General features: G+C 27.6%; 1 protein-coding gene across 1 annotated transcript in view; it reads left to right on the top strand.

Moving 5' to 3' along the window:
• Positions 1–4,179: 4,179 nt before the first annotated feature.
• The window catches only part of LOC136974323 (casein kinase I), a 62,659-nt gene continuing 44,001 nt past the window's right edge, over positions 4,180–22,837 (top strand). The window contains exons 1-2 of the mRNA XM_067269177.1: positions 4,180–4,435; positions 19,007–19,113. Of these exons, the coding sequence (XP_067125278.1) occupies positions 4,304–4,435; positions 19,007–19,113 (239 nt within the window). The 5' untranslated portion in view covers positions 4,180–4,303. The remainder of the gene's footprint in view (positions 4,436–19,006; positions 19,114–22,837) is intronic.

Raw genomic sequence — 22,837 nt, 5'->3', positions numbered from 1 at the left:
AATGAGTATCAGTACCTTAGATATATGATGATATGAATGTATGTGATTGATGATTGTGATAATAATAACTAACTACTAGACTACTACTGATTACTTACTGACTACTTTATTAACACGAATAATTAGATTAGTTATAAATAACTACAGACTGATATGTAGAGCCTATATAAGAAAACTGGTAAGACTGATAGCCACTTAGCCACTGATTATCCGTCCTTACATTATTATAATATATTAATATATATTAATTAGTAGAATTACCTTTGCTATTATTTAACTTAAAGATTACATTATAATTATAATCTAACTAAACATTTAAAGTTAATTATCTCTATCTCAAATGTTAAACCGAACCAAAGTTAAGTTTACTACCTTAATGTGTAAGAAGTTTTACTGATTTATAGTGACCAGTCTAAATAATAAAAGTTTCTTAAGTATTTTAAAAAAAATGTTTTATTTCTTTTTTAAAAAAGCCATAAATTTCTGGATAGATAGATAGATAACACTTTATTGCACCGAAAATACATCTGCGCTGGATCCGCGCTGTATCCAGCTGGAATAATGTTGGTCCAGCAAAAATCCAGCTGGATTGAAAACACTGCTGGATTGCAATCCCTAGTCGTATACGTATTCAATATTTTAAATAATTTATATTTTAACCCTTATGCAAGAAATGAGTAATAAAGAAATTGACAATAAATTGTAGAAATTTAATTCTCAGTAAAACAATTGTTCTGAAGTATAGACCACTAAAATATCACTGTGAACCCCAATTCGTTTTTTTTTTTTTTCCTGTGGTCAACCAGTAATATTACATGGACCCTAGGGTCCATGTGGGCCCCAGTTGAGAACACCTGTTCTAAATAAAATTAATAAAAACAAGTTCGTTTTAAAACTTGATGTAAAAACCAAACTATTTAGTGTCTTCGGTAGAATTACTTTCCTTTTCGCTAAAAGTTATAAGTAAATTTTACTATGGAACCAATCTGGAATACTTTATTCTTGAATAAAGTACCCCAGACTGGTTTCATATGAATAATGTTTGTTATTGTGGAAACAGAATAATAATAGCAGTTTCCTCAAAAAAAAATGATATCTACCAACACATTAGCGTTGGAAGCGAAGTTCGATACAACAAAAATTGTTATTCGGTTTTTCAAAATGGTTTAAATAAAAAATTATATATATTGCAGCTGATTAAATTTAAATACTAATTTTCTAAAGTGTTATGATTATTCTATCGATACATATTTAATTGCTTAAATGGAAACGTATGAAAGTAGTTTTCAGAAATAATAGGCATTTTTATGTAACATTTGATATAGCTTTGAGTACATATTGTGACCATGGGCTGATCCGAGTATTCACTGGCTCCATCATTACATCAAAAAGGGAAAAAATAACAACAAAATGATATATAATATATAATACTATTTATTTTTGGTTACCAAAATTTTTCCTCAAAAATTTAGGTCATCATAGAAGGGGCATCGTGGCATCCATCCTTAGTGATCTTTACATGAATCTTTCTTCAGAGGTCAAGATAGCTCTTGTTCTATTCAGAAAATTGTGTAATTAGTGACGCAGCATTTTCTCATATGGCGATATGCGGAAAAATGATGAGCAGATAGTAAAAAGTTTTCAAAACATTTTATGGGCTAGGTAATTATTATGTTTACATTAAATATTTAAATCATTAAAAATAAAGTATCAAACTTAAAAAAATCATTCGAATTAATTATTAAATACAAAAATCTTCTAAAATTAAAATTACGATATTCCGTGAATATGTAGCACATCTTCTGAAGATTGTTCTTCTGAACAAATTTCTGTTCCTTTTTTGAAGTTTGGGGAATGGACGAAATTAACATTGACGTTTCTTCGCCAGTGGTTGCAATACGCATGAAGTCGCTTTGATTCACTTAATTGGATTAAACTCGCAATTGCTGTGAACTGATATAATATCATGTGCGATTTCACAGAATATTTCGCACGTTTGATTTTTTCTCACGCAACCGAATGTCCCGCATTGAATACAAAAAGCGTTATTTGAAAAATGAAATAAAAGTTTATTCACTTATTTAGTATTTAAACTTTTAAAAGTAAATTAACTTTTTAAACTATGCCATTATGTAAATTTTCTAATTTGGCGCACAATATTCTGCTTATCCATAAGAAAATTCATCCTGCTTATCCATAGGAGAATAGGAAAATTTTATTGTTATTTTGGAGTATTATAAATGTGATAATGAAATAAATAAATAAATGTCCTTTGAAATAATATCGTCCATATTAAAATAGATTTCTAAATAGGCTTTTCAAGTATTTTCAAATTTCAAAAATTCAACCTATCGATGATTATACCGAAAGTGATGCGGTTTAACAAAAAATACTTTTATATCATCCAATATATTATATTATTTATATTAATACTGTAATTTTATTATTTAAAAATTATATTATTCGTATTATTTATACTTTGATAATTTCTTTTAAAAATTTCTAATATATAATATTATAATTTACTTATGTTTTAGGGTGAGTTATTAATAATGAAGGCTTATAGTTTACATTCATCAATATCTCCTTTTATTATTCATACAAATTGCACACAAATAGCTAATTTATTTTATTTTAATATAAAAATTTTTCATTCAGAATTTAAATTTCATTTACCTTTTTAATACAGCCCATTATTTAACATATACTTTAGTGGGCCTACTTATACAGTAAAGCCAGTGATAAAAATGGATGAAAAACATTTATAAAGCACATAATTAACGAGTAAAAAAAAATTGTTAATTTTTATTAGAATCAAATTCCGGATCAATAGTTTGCATTTTAAAATTACCAGATGAGTAACGACCCGCATCAACATATTTTGCACAGTCGAGTAAGTAAATCAATCAATAAATTTGATATACTGTTATCCATTTTTAGATGTATCTTCTCTAATAAGTTTACGGGAAAAGTGCTTTTCTTAAGTTATATTATACATTAAAAAGTAATATCGTCATTTAGTAAACAACTTCCTATCGATTTTTCAAGTTCAACTTTCCAGATATTTATAACTTAAGCTGTTCGCTACATAAAAAAAAAAAAAAATGTATACTGATCCATAACTAATTAAACAATAAAATTTAATATAGCCGTTCTCTTTGAAATTAATATAATATATTTAATAAGCTGTTTCGTTTAAAGATTTAATAATTCACGACTGTCATTAAGAAAAGCATAAGATGAGTTTTATAATTAAAATTTATAGTTTTTATTACGGATAATTTGATTTAAAATTTTTTCACAAAATGGAGTTATTTTAATACCTTAAAATTGATAAATTGTGAAACTTAAAATTTAAATAAAAATTAAAATATTTTATTTAATTACAATTATAAAACTGAATTAAAAATAGAATGAAATGCATTTGATTTAATGATAATTACTTGTTTTTTTTAATTTATAATCACTCAGCAAATTAGCAATTTTGAAGATTTTGCATGTTACTTTAAAAATATTATTGTTAATTAAAGAAGAATACATCAATATTTTAATTTAAAAGCTATCGCACGTTTTTATATAGATCAAATAGTTAAATAGTTAAAAAAAAACTGCATTAAAAAATAAAGAATAAAATAATTAAAAAAATTTATTTCTTTAATCTCTAATCTAAAATATTTGAAATTAAATTTTAAAATTCGCTCTTTATTTTTTTCAGTATTAATCGATACAACTGCAAAATAAATGGCCCGTTGCTCTACATAATTAAGAATATAAAATCAGCTTACGTATAGCACGAGGGAATCAATAAACAGATACTGTATTTCAACATTTTCTAATATTATCGAATAATAGAATCCTCGGAGAAGCCAATCGATTATACTCCTTTAAAGTTATATAAATATATATATTTTTAAATTTAATTTTAATGAAGATTAATCTATTCGGGCGCGCCTATACAAAGATCTAATGCTGTTTTTCCCGTTATTCAACTCGTGCGTTTAGCTTATTTTACCTAAAAAGAAACAGGAATAATAATATTTTAAAGGTCAAAACGAGTTATGTATACATTTTTTTTCTTATTATTTTATTTTTATTTTTTATATATATAATTCTCGTTTATTCTTAAACTGTATATAACGGTACCGAATAGAAATCCGAACCTATCCCATAATCCACTTCGGCGATACTGCGGTGACGTCACTCAACAAAGAAAAATGGCGGAGACTGCATAAAGCAGTACAGCGATAGTCGTATCTTTGTTCTAAGGTGATAAAACGTTAGTAGAACGCTAGATATACGTTATATGGAAATGGCTAGTGCCAGTAGTTCATCCAGATCGGAATTTATCGTCGGTGGAAAGTATAGATTAGTACGTAAGATAGGAAGTGGTTCGTTCGGAGACATTTATTTAGGCATCAACGTCACAAATGGAGAAGTAAGTTAACAAGTATAATGATTATTTACGTAAAAAGATACGATAAATAATCAAATGCTTCGATAACAGTTAATTAATTAATTAAGCTTACGATTATATTTAATGAGAATTTATATAGGTTGAAGTTTAGTCAATTAACATCTGGATAGATCGACGACCTAATTTACATAAGTTTTATATTTAAAAAGATGAGTTATTTCTTTAAATTCGATTCATTCTTTTAAGGTTAAAAATGTTATTCGATACTCTCACTGTGATGCTGTGTAATAAATGACTCTACCTGGTCTTATTGGCAGCTGTGAGATAGAATGGAATCCATTGTCTTTTATTATCTTTCTCTAATCATTGTGAATTGTAAATAGAATTTTTTTTAAAAATTTCTGGTGTATAAAGCATATTATATGTTGATTTCTGGTGAATTTTATGTATTACAATAGTATATATGATTTTTTCAGTTTGTTTATAATTTTGCTATTATTTTTTTCTTTATTATAGAATGTAATAGTCAATATTACATTTACAAAAGCAGCATAATATTGTTAGACTAATGTTGTTTTTGTAATTGTAATGTAATAGAATGTGTATGAAATGTTCTACCCTTTTAAATTACACTTCTCCTCACCTAAATTGATTAGTGCTATGAGATAATTAACTTGTGAAGATGAAACTATCGATAGTTACTTAATATCTCGAGTGCTTTGAAAGTTTTCGGTATAATATGTGTTTAAGTGGCACATTTTTTTTTAAGATAAAATTGTTATCGTGTAAATATTCAGATTTACTATTATGGTATCGAATCCGAAGATTATGATTGATTTCGTTTAAATTATGATAAATTTTGTTCGTTGGTTACGAAAATTTCAAAATATTTTAGAGAAGATATGTTATTTATTCTGTACTAGACTTTTTAAAGCTCAAGAACGTTCCAAAAATGGCAAAATAGACCTATGAGTTAAGGTCGACACTTATATTTTGTTGCTGCTGCTATGTTTTGTAAAGTAATTTTTAAGTAGATTTTCATTCTTTTTGTTTGTTAATTGCTAATAATTTATGTACAGTACATTGAATAATTATAGTTTAAAAATGTTAATTGTAAGTGTTATGAAAGTCTCTGTAATTTATTTTCAGATTCAATTATTATAGTTCTAAATTTGATTTTACTGACTGAAGATATCAAGAATGAAACCTGTAGCTATAAAGTTAATTTATTTTAATTTACTTTATTAAAGCTTATAATTGAATTTAATAACATTGAAATCAAATTTTCTTATCATCTTTCAATTTTTAAAATTCTAATCATTCATTGAGATAAAATAAAAATCATTTTACAGTTGCTTTTCATTTTTCTTTTACCAGTAGTATCTGTCAAATAAAATAGTTTACAAAACCAAATATCGATGTTATTTACTGTCAAAAAGGAAAAGCTTCAGTGGGTAATACTTATTACAAAAATAACAATATTTATTTTAAAAACAATTGTTTAGTTTTACATTTTCTTAGTAAAAGAATAATTCATAATGATAAAATTAATTGGATTTAATTGTTATAAACATCAAATGAGAGAAGTTTGTTTACATTTGTAAATTAGATGTTTATGTATTATAATACAGCTTAATATAATTATCATCAGTATTTATATCTTACCTTATTACATTTAAATGTTTTATTTTTTATTTATCTAATAATACAGTATTTTTCATATCTATTTTATAAATTTAGGAATGTTATATGATTTTGTTGTTTTTTTTTTTTAATCTTATATTTCACAGTAATCCTTATTTTCAAAAACTTTGAAGTATTAAAATGTACTTGTTACTAAAACTTCTGTTATAATACACAACAATGTTGGAAAATATATAATAAAGCAAATATAAGATGTTTGTGTAAAACACGTGTATAAAAAATGGCCATTGAAAATATTAGTCATTTTTGAATTTTTTTGGAAACTATTTGATTACCTAGGACAGGGATAGGCAACCTGTGGCCCGCATTAATACTTTTTGCGGCCTGCATTGCATAAAATCTGAATAAGTATATCTCTTTCCCAGCTTAAGGAATTAAGCTGGGTATGCAGCAAAAATTCAAACGTTATTTTCTATAACTTATGTATGTGAATAGTTTTTTTGCAATGAATTTAGTAAAAATTAAAACAAGAAACTGGCTAACAGACACATCAAAACTAATTTAAAGCTAGCAGTGACTAATATTTAATCAAATATTTCTGATATATTACATTTACATCAGTTTCAGAAGCTAAATTAAGTATACCTATGCTAATATATAATTATATGTGAATAAATAATTGTGATTTACTGGCATTTTTTTCTATTTTCTCTTGTATGCAGCCCTCATCAGTTCAAAAGTTTTGAAATGTGGCCCTTACATAGAAAAAGGTTGCCCATTCCTGACCTAGGATACAAATATCAAAGTGATTGCTAATTGATTTAGCCATTTTACATATTAGGAAGATCAGAATTATTAATGGTCTGTGTTAAGGACATTTTTAAAAAAACGGTTACATTAGTTGTGTTAGGTAGAAGCCTCACAGTGAGCTATATGACTGGGCTCAATTCTGCTGTTATGTATAATTCTGTCAACTAGCATGGATGTGTTTCACGATAGTTCATTAACATGTACTGATTATTAAAAGTCTTTCATTTTGATTTAACTTGAACTGTTTTCTTGCATTAGTGGATGGCTATATCTTATCATCTGGCCAACAATTTATTAATCTTCTTTTTTTTTTACTTTATTTTGTGATGCTCATATTTTGAATGGTTATGTAATACTGTATATACAACTTTGTACAGAATGAAAACAGATGTTTAAATAATGGCAGGTGTTTAATCACTATATAAGCTTTTTCCTAATTTTTCAATGTTGCATTATCAGCAACATCATACAAAATAAATAAAAAAAGATTTTGTTCTCTTGGAAGCATTTTGTAAAATAATGTTTTTTCTTTTATAATTTTGAAAATTAAAGATATAGACTTCATTTCAATAACAGTTTTTCTCAAACATTTTTGGGCAACCAAGTTCATTTTCAGGAGACATACAAGTGAATCAGTTTCATAGATGACTTACCTACTAAAACTGTTCATTTGTCTGTTTCTAGATGATAGGGTTAGTTGCCTGAAAGTGCTTTTGAACAATAAAAAAAATCTGTTAAAGCAGATTTTTTTTATTGTTTTATCCTTTGTATCATATATCAGATTGTAAAGATGAAATTTAGACATTTTGATGTTTTCTAGAAATAATTGGAAAAAATGTTCTAGAACATTCAATGTACATATATAAGTAGCATAAGCAAAGAGCTTTCATCACATATTTTATTAAAAATAGATACTTCAGGAATATTTGACAATGAAACTTTCAAAAGAATACATTCACGTGTGGTCACTTCAAAATTCATCACAATGCAACTAGGCTCGTGATCTCATCTGCAAAGCATTTATTAAAGCATTTATGGGTTAAACATGTTGGTACAGTTGCTTAATGTTATTGGAATTAGCATGTCCCAAAATGTGCAAAGTTAAAATATACTTATGAATAAGGTTCCAGTTATGGTTATTGTCATTTTCAGGTAAATAGGCAATTTTCATACTATCATTCTTAATATGTAGTTGATAATGAACAATTAATATTAGTTGTTGTTATCAGTCAGCTAGTTCTATAAATGCTGAATATCATTTTATTTGCTGGTAGTACAGTAATTTAAATTGTTAACATTTCTTACTTCAGTTATATATTAGCTGCTGTTAAAGATTACATAGCAAAAAATAACAGGCAAATACTACTGTTACTGGTTAATAATAATAATAATAACAATAACAAATTTTATTAAAATATGTCTGAAATTATTGGTGACAACCATGTTATTTATGTAATACATGTGCAAAGACATTTGTGTTTTGTGGCTGGAATTACCCCATCCATCCCTTAGACCAGTGGTTCCCAACCAGTGTTCTGCAAGCATCTCCCAAGTGTTCAGCAGATTTAGTTGCAAATCGGAAAGTGTACAATTGTATTCGAGCCGCCGAATATCAAAAAATTAAAATCATAAAATTTTCATAAACTTAAATACAGTCAAACCTGTTTTTATGCGGGGGATAGGGACCGCATTAAAAAAAACGCATAAAAAAAATCGCACGAAACTTCACGAGGGGCTATAAAAAATAGTTTTTGCAACACAATTAAAAAAAATATTTTTTTATGCAGTCAATAGGGACCGCATAAAAAAAGTCTCACATAGAAAATAACACAAAACCGTACGAAATAGAATTTATTGACAACAGATGTCAGCACTTGACTGCATCGTCTGGTCTATCGTCTGTTTTACATATTTTTGTCCAGGTGGTGTTTTGTTGACTTAAAAAGTAAATAATTTCATTTTTCGCATATTCATGCAATAATATTACTATAATAAGTGCATTTATGCTATAATAAGTTTATTTAGCTATAATAAGTCAACGTGAGACATGACGAATCGCACGAGACTAGTCGCCAACTATACCGCACAAATAAAAAAATTGCACAAAAAAAACCGCACAAATTAAAAATTCGCATTAAAAAAATCGCACAAATAAAAATCGCACATAAAAAGAGCGCATAAAAACAGGTTTGACTGTATATATGTACGACTCGTACTTATGGAGTGTACTGCTGTTTCGAATAAGATAAAGGCAATGATAAAAACGGAATGAAATACGTAAAAACATCAGGCACAAGTTTCCCATTAAAGTTATTTAGGTATATTTTTTCCTGTCTTAGAATTGGCATTAATAATATGAGTAGAGATTTTGAATTATAACTGCTCAATTCTAATAAAATAACTGATGACAAGCTTATGTATTTCATATTAACTTAAGTAAGTGTTCCGATAAAGAAAATTGCTCACAAAAGTGTTCCGCATCCTAGAAAAGGTTGGGAACCACTCACTGCCTTAGACTATTTAGTTCTACATTGAAAATAATCCCTTAGTAGAAAATATCACAAATTCTAAAATTAAAAGTAAAAGCATATCAACTAATTTTCCTTTGAAATTTTTATCTAAAATTAAATAATTATGCATTTTTTTTAAAGAAAATAAAATGTATATATGACTTCATTTCCCAATTACTACCAAATCAAAAAATTATAATACACAGTATAATATAAAAATTGTAATAAAAAATGTTATTGAAGATATATATAGAAATTACATATTATTTTTGAAAAAAAAAATAATAATAAACACAACACTCACAAATGACACATGCAGAAAATGTCACATCATGCCAACACATCACTTCTGGTTGCATGCTTTTCGCGCAGACAGATTATTTATGTAGACATAACTAAATAGCAAATATATACACTAAGAGCATGCAAAGAAACACCAATTGTTAAACATCCACAAACCATACTACAAATATATTCCACAGACATCCAACAGCATTGGAAAACAACATGCACAAAATGTATTACGACAGAGCCATTATCACAGATAAAACAAGTTACCACAACAGACCAGACATTGCACTCATTGACAAACACAATAAAATCACATGCATTATAGACATATCCATTCCAAATGCTCACAATGTACAAAACACATGCACTGAAGAAATCAGCAAGTATACAGAACTTGCCAGGAAATAGGGCATGGATAGGGTGCTTATTGTACTTGTCATTTTCTTTTCTACAGGTGTCACACCCCACACACTACGCAAAAGCCTGGGAACATTACAATTGAATAGAAATACATACATCACACTACAAAAGGCCATTATATTGAATACATGTTGTATTGTTAGGAAATTCCCAAATACAGACACACAACACACACACTGACACACCTATTTAATTTTTGTCTTGTTTTGATTGCTATGTCTTGAGTCTGGTCTGGCATAGTACACAGCATCTGGTTTCAACCAAGTATAACTCACTAAACCCAACATAATAATAATAATAATAATAATAATTAATAATCTTCAAGTTATATATTTGTAATTGTTTTAGCATGTCCTTTTAATGTCAGAGTTAATAAAACTAGAATTTCCATTAATTGTTGTTTTTACTTCACTTAATGGTAATGTTAACAGTAATGAAATGATATCGGTATAAATGAGTTCCAAAGTAACTGTAATAAGCTAATTTTTACTGTATGAAGCTACATTACCTTTCAACAGTGGGATAGTCAGGTATGGTTCTATCCCAAAGTAGTGGAGAATAAATGTGAGAAATTTTTAAAGTACTTTTTCATGCATTTTTTTCTCATTTCGTTTCGGAAAAAGATTTTGTAAACAGTTATATCTAGTAAAGAAAAGTCTTTTTTATTGTTACATAATTCATTTTTTATGTGAATTTTTTTTTGCGGTAGTTTTTGATGATACCCCAAAAGAATTTAACGGATATATCTGTCCCTCACCACTGCCACACGATTGCCCTTGACTGATATATCTGTTGGTCACTGCAGAGTGGTTAACCTTACTGGTATGAAATGTTTGAGTTGAAGCATACTGCTTACAGAAAAATTAAATGGTATAGTTATGAGGACATAAAATATGCTTGCAGAAAAATTCAATTTTCCAATTTAAGAAGATTCCAACTGTCGTCTTAAACAGTTTGACTGATGCAGACCTATAAAAAGGGATAGAAAGCATATGTTTAAATAAATTGAAGCATTGCTGAAAAAGTATTTAAGATGATGTTTAAGAATTTATCATTATAAGTAAACATACTAAATATTAAAAATAATTTTGTTTATATTTTAAATTGTTTTTGTCAACACTTAAATATTTTTATCAACTTCCACCCTTGATTTAAAATTGCCAGTCAAGCTGACTCAATACTGCTGGGTGGCAACTCTAATGTTACTCTCTCTTCCCCCTAAAATGGGCACCATTAGTACTGACCAAATGCAATCTGTCATTGTTCTGATTACACAAGAGAAACGTTTGCCATGACAGACATTGCTTCACATATGGGGTGTCGCATAGTCTCTGCTTTGTCGACATGAAAATTTCCAATAAACTAATACTTAATTGTTAATATCATAATTTAAACAAATTTTTAATCTTCAACTGAAACAATTAATTTTCTTACAAAATGTGGAAGAATCATTTTAGGGATTGGAAATTGTGACAAGATTTGCTCAATTCTAATTACTGGAAAATGCCCAGTCATCTTTTGATTCTGATTAATTATCCCATCACTACTATCTAACTATTTTTAAAGATGTTTATTGTTATTATTAATTTAAAATATCTAGGAAAAAAACTATTCAATTAAAATATTAAACACATCAGTAAAGTATATTTTTTGTTTTATTGTTTCAATTAAAGCATTTTTACATCAAAAGGCAGCGTTTCTTGTGTGTTATGCCATTGTTGTTTTATTCATAATTATTAATTTTCTTTCCATTGTTTTAAATTACATTTTCTGTTTTACCACTGACTATTTTTATTAATTTTTCAATATTACTTAGACCAAAAATGGTCAAATGTGAGAACCATGTGTGTGTACCAGATGGTTATTGGTTTTATGATAAATGATAGTATAATGGTGAAAAATAGGTTCAACCTCATTTTCTTAAATGGAATCTTCATTTTTTTTATTGAATTTTATGGTTCTGCATTGAAAATGGCAGTTCCCATTTAAGAAAATTAAGCTGACCCTGTATCAATTATAGCCTCATCTTGTGCCCCTTGAAATCTAACATTTTTGGTTTAGTGAATTATTCTGTAGCATGCATATTTTTCAAGTTATTCTAGTGGATTGATTAAAATAGACCTTGTGTGTGTGTGTGTGTAATAGAGAAGTTTACATATATTTATATAAATACTTCTGCACATCTACATGACATTTGAGAATATTGACTGTATATTGCTACTTATCAGGCAATGGATGTGATAAAAAAAAATAATAATCTGATTGATACATGCTGTAGCCATCTCTAATCTGGTTGATAACTCAATAAAAGTCATATAAATTGGTCCTTAAGGCAAATGAAATTGAACACTAAAGGAAAATCCAATACTATCAAACCACAAATCAGTATCTTACCGCATTCTAGAGTGACTGTGATGACCTCTTCAGCTTTCATTTTAAATAGTTATTTGCAGTCAAATGAAAACATTAAACTTTTTAATGCATTTTTTTTTTATTTAACCAACAATTTTAATTTTAAATTTTTCTATAGTATTTCATCATTGATTTGATTAGTTCTTTAAATAATGAAAGTATAAAACAGCATATAGTTTTCTGTTAGGAATATTCCATGTTTTAAACAAATTATCACCTGTATCTATCAGCAATTACTTGATATAAACAAAATAAAATATTCTTCATAAATTAGTTTTACTGCGTAGAGGAAAAAAATGTGCAATTATTAATGTTGTTGATTTATGTAATCCAATAAAATAAGATTTTTCTGTTAACAATTCTATAACATAAGCAATCTTATCTGATTATAAAATGCACAATTAGTCATTATTTTAATACCTTTCCTTACAGAAAATACTGTAAAATATGAAACAGGAACAAATGACTCTTTTTGTATACATTAGAAAGAAAGATTTGAAACTGTTAGTCATAAATATTTAATTGGATTAAAGTACTTTTTCGGATTTACAATTTTATTTTCAGGTCTATTAAATTCAATATTTCTGAGGATTCAAAAAGTACATTAGGTAAGATATATAAAAATTAATATAAAATAATGTAAAAAGAAGAAAAAGAGAATACAACAATCTAAAGAATTAGTTTGGAAGAAAAACAAAGTAATTTATGATTTGTTAAATTGGATCTAGATTCAATCTAGTTGTAAAACCATTTGCCAAGATATGTGAACAACAGCAACTAAACCAGTAAACAAATGGGAGGATGACCACCCACATTTGGGTCATGCATGGACATAAAAGAAAGCTTTACATGCGACCATCCTTCTGATTGGTTGAAAGTTGACTCCCAAAGAACCTTTAAATTTGGGGAGACTACTGGAAAATAGATGGAGGATAAGGCTTTTGCTATTGATTGGTTTAATTCAAAAGTTTGTTAGTGGATGCAGTTGTTCTCTTTCAAACATCAGAATTTTAATGTCAAATATATGATGATGATGATGATGATATATAAAATTCCAAGAAGTGCTTAATCTAATTAAATATTTATGACTCCTTTTAACAGTTTCAAGTATTTTTTCTTTCTAATGTAGATCCTTTACATAAGTAGATAAGACTTTGGAAAATAATAAATTATTATTACATAGTAATATTTAACATAAATTTTTGTTATAGTGAGCTGTAGATGTATTTTTTCAATGTAATTTTCTATAAAAAGTTTGTTTTTTTGTTCAGTCTTCAACACTATAACTGAAAGAATATTTTTAGAATGGCTATTGCAGAATTTCTCAACCTGGGGTTGCGGTAATATTAAAGGGGGGTCACGAAACAATAATGAAATCATTTTATGAGAAAAAATCATTTATCATAAACTTATAAACATTTTACTTACAATAAGTACATTTATTTTCTTTACATGTGTACACATGTAAAGAAAATAAATTAATGTGATGGTTGCATTTGTTTTTCATTTAAAATTTTCTCCGTACGTGGGTCTACGTTAGAAACACACAAAAGCAAATTGTTTTAAAGTGATAAAAGACGATTTCTGTATTTAGTTTTTAGCGCAACCATAGATGAAAAACACTTTTCACAGCGATAAGATGTGGCGAAAGGGATTGATATTTTCAATGCTTCTATGACTAAATTTCCATATTCGTGTCGACGAGCAAGCCAAAACGTATTTAAATCTTCAGATGTAAATCGCAGTTGTAGCGTTTTGTTGGCAGACATTTCGATGAGCTGGTTGTGAATCTCAACTGGTAACTTAGCAGCAGCAACAACATTTTCACTAAACAGATTCAGTACCCATCTCTTCGAGAAATTATTTTTATCTTCAGGGAAATACTCCGTCAACTGAGTTTTTAGTTCATGCAAATGCATCTTCATGCAATCCAAACTGTGTTGAATAATAGTGTCTTGTTCGTTCAAATTTTTCTCAATATTATCCAAAGTGAGTGGGAACATATCCAAATTTTTGCTTTCAAGGTGAATAATGCAGATATCAAGCTTCTTAATGAATGCATGACTTTGTCTGTCATTAATAAAATGTTTTATCACATCCTTGTAAAGTCACATTCGAGTCGTTTAAATGCGAAAATACATCAGCTAAATAAGCCTCCAACAACATACACTCATTATTCTGTAAAAACAATGAGAATGGCGTTTTGTTTATCCTGGAAAAATACTATTAATTCATCTCGCAATTCCAATACCCAGGTTAACACTTTCCCTCACAATAACCATCTAACTTCTGTATGGAAAAGAAGAGATTTTTTTATATTTGCCCATTTCATCGCATAGTTTAGCAAACAGTTTGTTCTGTAACGGTCGGCTTTTAATAAAATTAACCAACTTTACAGCTTCACAAAGAATTTGAGATTTTCCGGCATATTTTCTGTGACAAGAGCATGTCTGTGAAGGAAGCAGTGCGTCCATTCTACTCTTGGTATAAGACGATATCTTAATATTTTCATTAATCCACTGTTCTTTCCTGTTATCGCCTTTGCACCATCACTACATACTGCAATACATTTTGTCCAATCTATGTTAGTATAGTTTCTTGTAGCTTCATAAAAAACATCAAAAAGACATTGTCCTGTTGCATGACCTGGTACTGTTTTGCAGAACAACATATTTTCTTTGATTGATGTGTGCCTATCACATTCATACCTCACAGAACATACGAACTGAGACATGTTTGCTACATCTGTTGATTCATCAAATTGAATACTAAAAAATTCACTCAAACTCACTTGCTGAATTATCTGATTGCAAACATTGACAGCCATGTCATCGATTTGCCTTGATATTGTGTTAGAAAGTGGAATGTTTTTCAATTTTTTTGCTTCTTTCACACCTATTAAAACACTGACCATATCAATTGCAGCAGGCAATGTAAGGTTTTCAGCAATTGTATGGGGTTTGGACATCTTAGTTACTCTTAATGCTATGAGATAAGATGCTTCAAGTACACTTTTATCAGTATGGCTTAACTTACAATTAGAAGTTTGTTGATTTCTCAAGGTATGTAATTTTCTTTCAAAAAATTCCAAGGGTTTGTTTTTATGAGTTGGATGTTTAGTTTCTAAGTGTCAAACCAATTTTGATGGCTTCATGCTTCCATTGGAGAGAACTTGAGAGCTAACGACATACTGTGGCTTTCCATCCCATGAGGTGAAACCATAATTTAAATAACTGTCATTGTACAACCTTGTCTTTTTACCAATCGATTCACTGGATGTAGAAGGCTCACTTTGTTTTTTCACAAATTTATCCATTTGGCATTAGAAATTTAAAAAAAAAAATTCAGTTTTATGGTTGACTGCACACTGAAATAAAAGCATCAGACGCACACTTCGCATTCGAAACTTAACTGAAGTGGTGCAGTTGCCAGCGTCTCTTTTATACTAGTGACAGCACGACTTGTTCAAATGCATCCATATGCATGTTCAAACATGCTCTCACAGCGAGTGTAATTATAATTATAGAAGGAGATCAAATTACAAAGAGCATGTACACATCAAGATGGAACTTGTAAATTGCTCATGTATATACATGTCATACATGCATGTTCATACCCATTGCTATAAATGCAGCGACATAAAATAATAGGAATAGTTGTATTACATTTTTTATACTGTTGGTATTTTTTTAATGTATAAAATTAGTGCAATGTGATTATATAATATTTAAAAAAGTTTACATTTATAATTATAGTCAAAATTTAATTAGTAATAGTAAGGCTTACTGTTATTATTCCTTTGGGTGGGGGTTGCGAAATATTAATTTTATTTATATTTACTATTTGGGGGTCACAGAGCTAAGAAGGTTGAGAATCGCTGGGCTATTGATTTATTAAATATTGTAAATTTTGTAGTTTTTGATATTTTCAAAAAATACTTTACTTAGTAACTAAAGTAATGAAATTTATGATAATTTTTCTACCTATATATTATATTTATACTAATAAAATATGATGTAATGATTTTTAAACACTGCTATTAAATGTATACTTGATATTTCAATATAACAATTAGGAATAAGAAATGTTATTTAGAAATAAAAAATTACTTATACCAGATGATCATAATTCCATAATTAAAATTATTCCTATTCAATGCTGTCTTGATGGATATGTAACAACCCATACTTAACCAAATTTTCTATGATGTTTCTGCATGCAGAAGAGATTTTCACAGGAAAAAAATTTAGTTTTGAAACTTACAACTCAGGTTTTTGGCACTGTGAGGAAAAAAAAAACCTTGGCACATTTTCTTAAGGTATTGTAACTCAAAGCACATCATGTTGGCATTGTTTTCATTAAACAAGTAAAGCATAGTCATCACATTGCTGCTGATCTGTAGTAATACAAATGGATTTTCTTGTTCTATAGGTAGTTTTTATATTCAGAAATTGTCCTTAGGTTGTGTGCATTATGCATATGCTATGTATTTTTTTGTTACTTGCAGTACCACAAGTCAATATATGTCTAGTCTCCAAGTGGTGCTACCAGTGGTGAGTTTTATATACAAAATTTTTTCCCATAGAAATTTCTTTTGCATGTTCAGAAATGTTAGCATCCAAAATTTTTGTTTGGACTGTTAAATATCCTTCCAAACTGCATTGAATATGGGTACTTTAATTCCAATTATCTGGTGTAAATTATTTTTCTAAATAAGAGTTTTTGCTTTTTTAGATTTTATATTCTTGTCTTCTGTCCTTTAAAAATGTATCTTAGTGTTTAAATCTCATTACACCTTAATTCTAGTCATATACTGGTATGTATTTTGATCAGTTTATCCTATTACCAATTAGTCCGCAATTAAAAATTGGTCAATTACTTATATAAATGAACAAGAATTTTATGTTGTGCTGTAGGGGGGATTTGTCCACACATCCATCCATGCTTGCTTTTCTTGCTTGTTCTCTTATTCCCAATATAGACTATTCATAACAAAAATTATATAGTGATTCATTGTTTATCAATGCCACTGTTTGTATATGTATACATTTTATTTTGACAGTTTTAAGCTAGGTATTTTATAAATATATATAAATACCAGCTTAAAATATATGTTATATATATATATTATACCATATATTTTTCAATATATGTCTAGTCTCCAATTGCTACCAGTATCTGCATACCCTCAGTTGTGGAAATTAATTAATTGCAATCTCTGCATGTTGCTCCTCAATTTCCTTAACTTTGGAATTTCTGATTTTGGCCTTAATTAGCCTTTGCTATATCTGTATTTATTTAATCTGATTTTTATTGTTTCCTCATTTTTTTGTAGAACATAACCATAAGCTAATATATGCTGGATTGGTCAGTCAGTTTAATAAATAGATGCAAGGGGTCACTAAAGAAAAATATACAGTATCTGCAAGTATATAAGCTGAATAATTAAAAATTTATTTTTAATCCAAAAAACTTGTTGATTTAAAGTTTAAATTTGTTGGTTGAAGTTATTCTTTCCAAGTGGTGCAACTCTCACATAAGATAACCTGTAACAAAAATGATATTTAATAGAAAAAGATAACATATATCACTGTCTGTTAGCATTATGTAGAAATAATTTATTTTGCAAGTACTTTCAACATTATATAATAATGCCGACAGAGTGGTATAATTATCTTTTTCTATTAACATTTGGCATGTTATTTAAAACTTTGTTAATGACATTTAAATATTATACCAAAATTATTAAAATAATTTTTTAATTTTAAGTTTTGCTGATAATAATAATTTAATAACAACATACTAAATACTGTCAATATTTACACTATAAAGTAATTCAGTAATAAGGACTGATTATTTCATTAGTTTTTAAATTTGAGATGTTTGTTTATACATAATATATTTGTCAATTACATGAGAAAAATGTAGTTTATTAAACATTACTTTTTTAAATTGTGAACACAACACACACAAGAACTAGGCTTACTAGGCAACTGAAGAACTTACATTCTACAAAAACATAATACAAACAAGCAGGGATAAAATTTTATTTTATGACTTTCTTTTTTATATTTGAAAAACATTTTTTTTTAATAGAGTGTAACTTTAACAAAGGTAAAATTTTTTAAAAATTGTATTTAAAAATTTTTCTTCAGATAGCCTAATAGAAATCAAACTTATCAGTTCAAATGGATGTTTACATAAAATAATTGTTTGACTATTCAGTTGCTGAATAGTCAAACAATTTAAACTTAATGTTAATTAAGCAATTAATATTTATTGCATTTCAAAGTAACAGTAAAGTAAAATTAGACTAATTGTTTTTAATATCAATTCTAAATATCAATAATGTTTTATTTAACTAGGGAAATTATCTATTATAAAGTTTGATTTTAAAAAATAAAATTTAATTCTATTCAAATTTATTATATAAAAATAGCTATTATATACTCATGTTCAATACTTTGTTTTTGATTTTAAAATTAGAATATTCATTGTTATTTAGGAAGTTGCTGTAAAATTGGAGTCAACAAAAGCAAGGCATCCGCAATTACTCTACGAAAGTAAATTATATAAAATTCTTCAAGGTGGTGTTGGTATACCTCATATACGGTTAGTTTTGCTTTTATTTATATTTTAAGAATATTTAAAATTGTAATAAGTAAATAAATTCAGTTATAACTAATTTGTTACCTTACCAGATATACAACTCTGAGTCAAAAAATTGTCATAATCTTACAATTCCAGTCTTTTCTAACTTAAAATTATAAAATTTTAAGTCACATAACAAATTATTAGCAGATATATCTAATTAATCTGTTATTTTTGACTGTACTTCTAAAAAAAAAGTGTATGAAAATGCTAAGTAGTTTTAAAACTCCCATCATTTTAAGAAATTCAAAAAATTTTAATATTTAAAATTATTATTATAATTACTTGTTGTTAGACAGATGTATTGTTTAAGACATTCTGACACCTTTGTTGTAAAAGTGTGATTACATTACAATGGGAAACAAGATAGAGACTTATTGCCTGGAATGAGAAAAACTATCCAAATTATATGAAATGAAGATAAATCTTAATTGGAAATTGCCAAAATCATTAACTGTTTACAATATACAATATCAAGAATCTTAAAACAAATGAATTTGGAAAAGAAAATTGTAAATAATCATCAAAATTGTGGGAGAACATAAATCATTCCTTTCTAGGAAACAAATACTTGAAACAAACTCATTGGTATAAACATTATATTAATTGGACCTCTGAAGATTGGAATAAGCTCATTTTTAGCGACAAATCAAGGTTTTGTGTATTTTATGATGATCAGGGTGTATGTTTGTGGAGAACCCACACTAAAGCAATTTGTAAAATATCCAAGGTATGTAATGATATGGAGTGCATGTCTACAAGAGATGTAGGCCATATGACAACTATTAAAGATATGTTAAATTCCTCATGGTATCAAGAGTTTCTAGAGTACTTCTTGCTCCTTCAATGGAAGAACTTCATTCAGATGAATATTATTTTCTACCAGATCTCACACCAGGGCCCTTAGTCTCAAGTTTTTTGTGTTGTACTCAAATTGGCATTGAACTCACTCATGTTACTAAGACTCACATAATTGGTAGTCTTGAATTAGACCCATCAAGTGAATTCGAAAGGCAAGTGGAAATACATCATACTCACTTGGTTATGTGTGTCATCAAGCTTGATGGGATTGTTTACATTGCATCTGGGTTTGCGACTATAATGATTCAACCAATCAACTTAACTATAACAAGTTATAAACAAATCAACGTGAATTAGTTTACACATGTTACAGTTAAAAGTTTTGTCTTAAAACAATATAGTATGCAGAAACAAAATGGAAACCTCCAATGTTTTATTCTAAAAGAGAAGTGAAGAACAAAAAAGAAATATTAGTAACATATATAGTAAATAATAAGAAAATGAACAGTGGAAAATTCAACAACAAATTTACAATAAAAAGACGATTCAATTTGTGGAGAGAATTAGTTGGAAAATTAATTGTGTGTGTTGGAGCTAAAAAATCTGTTGTGTAATGGAAAAAGTATTTTAATTTAATCCTTTCTTCATATAGTTTTCTTCCTTGATCTATTTCTTGAATTGTTTTCTATTCAAGAAATAGATCAAGGAAATTCTATTTTATTAAGATTATTTATTAATCAGAACTTAACATTTCTGATTAATAAATAATCTTAATATAGTGTCTATGTTCTTAGTAAATTATATGTATAACTTATTATCATTTTAATTCTCTTTTTCGATGAATTAGATACTTCTTTTTATTTTTGGAAAAATTTGCTATATAATTTTATCAATTATGAATTAAAATATTTTTTATTAGTATTGACTTGACATGAAAAGAAATAGCGTCTGGTCGAAAAATTTGTTGCCTTCTTAAACAACTCTTTCAGCTCTTTCTAATGCTTAGATTATGATCAGAATAGAATATCCGTCAGCCATTTTCACTTTTATGTAGAGATCTCACATGCTCAACTCAAAGTGAGTAGGTACTCACGTGATGAGATGGGAAAGCACACGAGTTATAACTTGAGACTACCAATTTGACATCAGAGTGTGAGATGGTATCACGTGACACCTTCAATACGTTGAGAGTTGTAACATGTAAAACTCTAGACTAAGGGCCCAGTTCATGCAATGAAATCAACTCAAACTTGGTTTACAGACAATAATATCAATTTACCAGATTTAACCCTTATAGAGAATCTATGGGGGATAATAAAACAAAGATTGATGGAAGAGAAAGCTTCAATATTAAGATGAAAGAAAAATTGAAAAAAATTTGATTCAAGATTATACCTAATGATTATCAGAAATTGATTTATTCAATGCCACAAAGAATTTGTGATATAATTGAAAACAAAGGTTATCAAACTAAGTGTTAAATGAATTTTCAAATACCTTTATAAAATGTTAATACAATATGAATTATACTGAAATAACCATATGTATTCTAATTTTTAAATTTATTAAAATAATGATTTTTAAAAAACTACTTAGCATTTTCATATATAGTTTTTTAGAAGTATAGTCAAAATAACAAGTTAATTAGATACATAAATTATTAGCAGATATGACTTAAAATCTGCATCTCCTGCTTACCATGTGGTTTTCTTGCCAGTTACGTCACCCAGTCCTCTGAGCAATTCTTCACCTCCAGACATATGTCTGGAGGCACAAGAATTGTTCAGAGGTCTGGGTGATGTAACTGGATATAACTTAAAATGTTATAATTTTAATGTTAAAAATTAGAAAAGACTGGAATTCTAAGATCATGACAATTTTTTGACTCAGAGTTACATGTACAGTACAGTACAAGTATTTATATTTATGCATTTTAACAGAATTTCATTGAAAAATGAAATTCGTGTATTTATTTTATTAGTGATTAATAAAATTATCATAAACAGTAAAATCTTTATATCTAAATCAAATTTTATAGACATTAGGTGGACATTTTTTTATTTTATATTTAATTAGTATAATTTTTTAGATTTGAATTTAAGATTATAATAATAATAATAATAATAATAATAATAATAATATTTTGATAGTTGTTATGCCATATTACAATTTTATGTGCTGATAATTGTAAATATGAAATGACATTTCACTACTTATCAACCATATCTACAATGTTTCAAATATTTAAAATTATTAGACAGACAATAATTGATGGTTTTTGCCTCTTGATTATATTATAATTTTAAATCCAAACTTATATCTGTGAAAGTGACCATATTTTTTTTTTCCTCTTTCATCATTTTCATTTTTTTTAATTACATTTCATTGTATATAGTGCAGTGCATTTAACATATTTGAAGCAGAGCATTAGCAAAGCCTCTTCTATAGGCTTATAGTGTTTGTTCTGAAAATTTGATGGGTTAATTTTGATAAAACTTTGCCAATTTTCTTTAATTGTGATGAGGAATCCAAAAATGTAAAAGTCCATTTAAATGTAAAAAATAGGAGTTTGTGACTTTTTCAATATACAGGGTGTCCCAAAAAATGTATACACACTTTAAATAATTATAAAGTCAGTGTTTATTAAAATACATTTTATTTTCAAAATGTAATAGAATCTATGGACATTATTTAATTGTTTTGTCAATGCTTATTTTCAAACTGACGTCCATTCTGGTCCAGGCACTGCTGACAACACAAGGCAATGGAATCATGAAAAATTTTGTTTCGTGTTTGTGTACATTCTTGCTCAATGGCTGCTCTTAGTTCAGCAACTGTTGCAGGTTTCATAGCATAGACTTTTTTTTATGGAGATACTTAAAAG

The sequence above is a fragment of the Centruroides vittatus genome, unplaced genomic scaffold, assembly GCF_030686945.1.
Source record: "Centruroides vittatus isolate TY-2023 unplaced genomic scaffold, ASM3068694v2 contig_347, whole genome shotgun sequence".
NCBI lineage: Eukaryota > Metazoa > Arthropoda > Arachnida > Scorpiones > Buthidae > Centruroides > Centruroides vittatus.
Note: the sequence above shows the minus strand (reverse complement) of the source record. Positions and strands in the feature narration are given on the sequence as shown.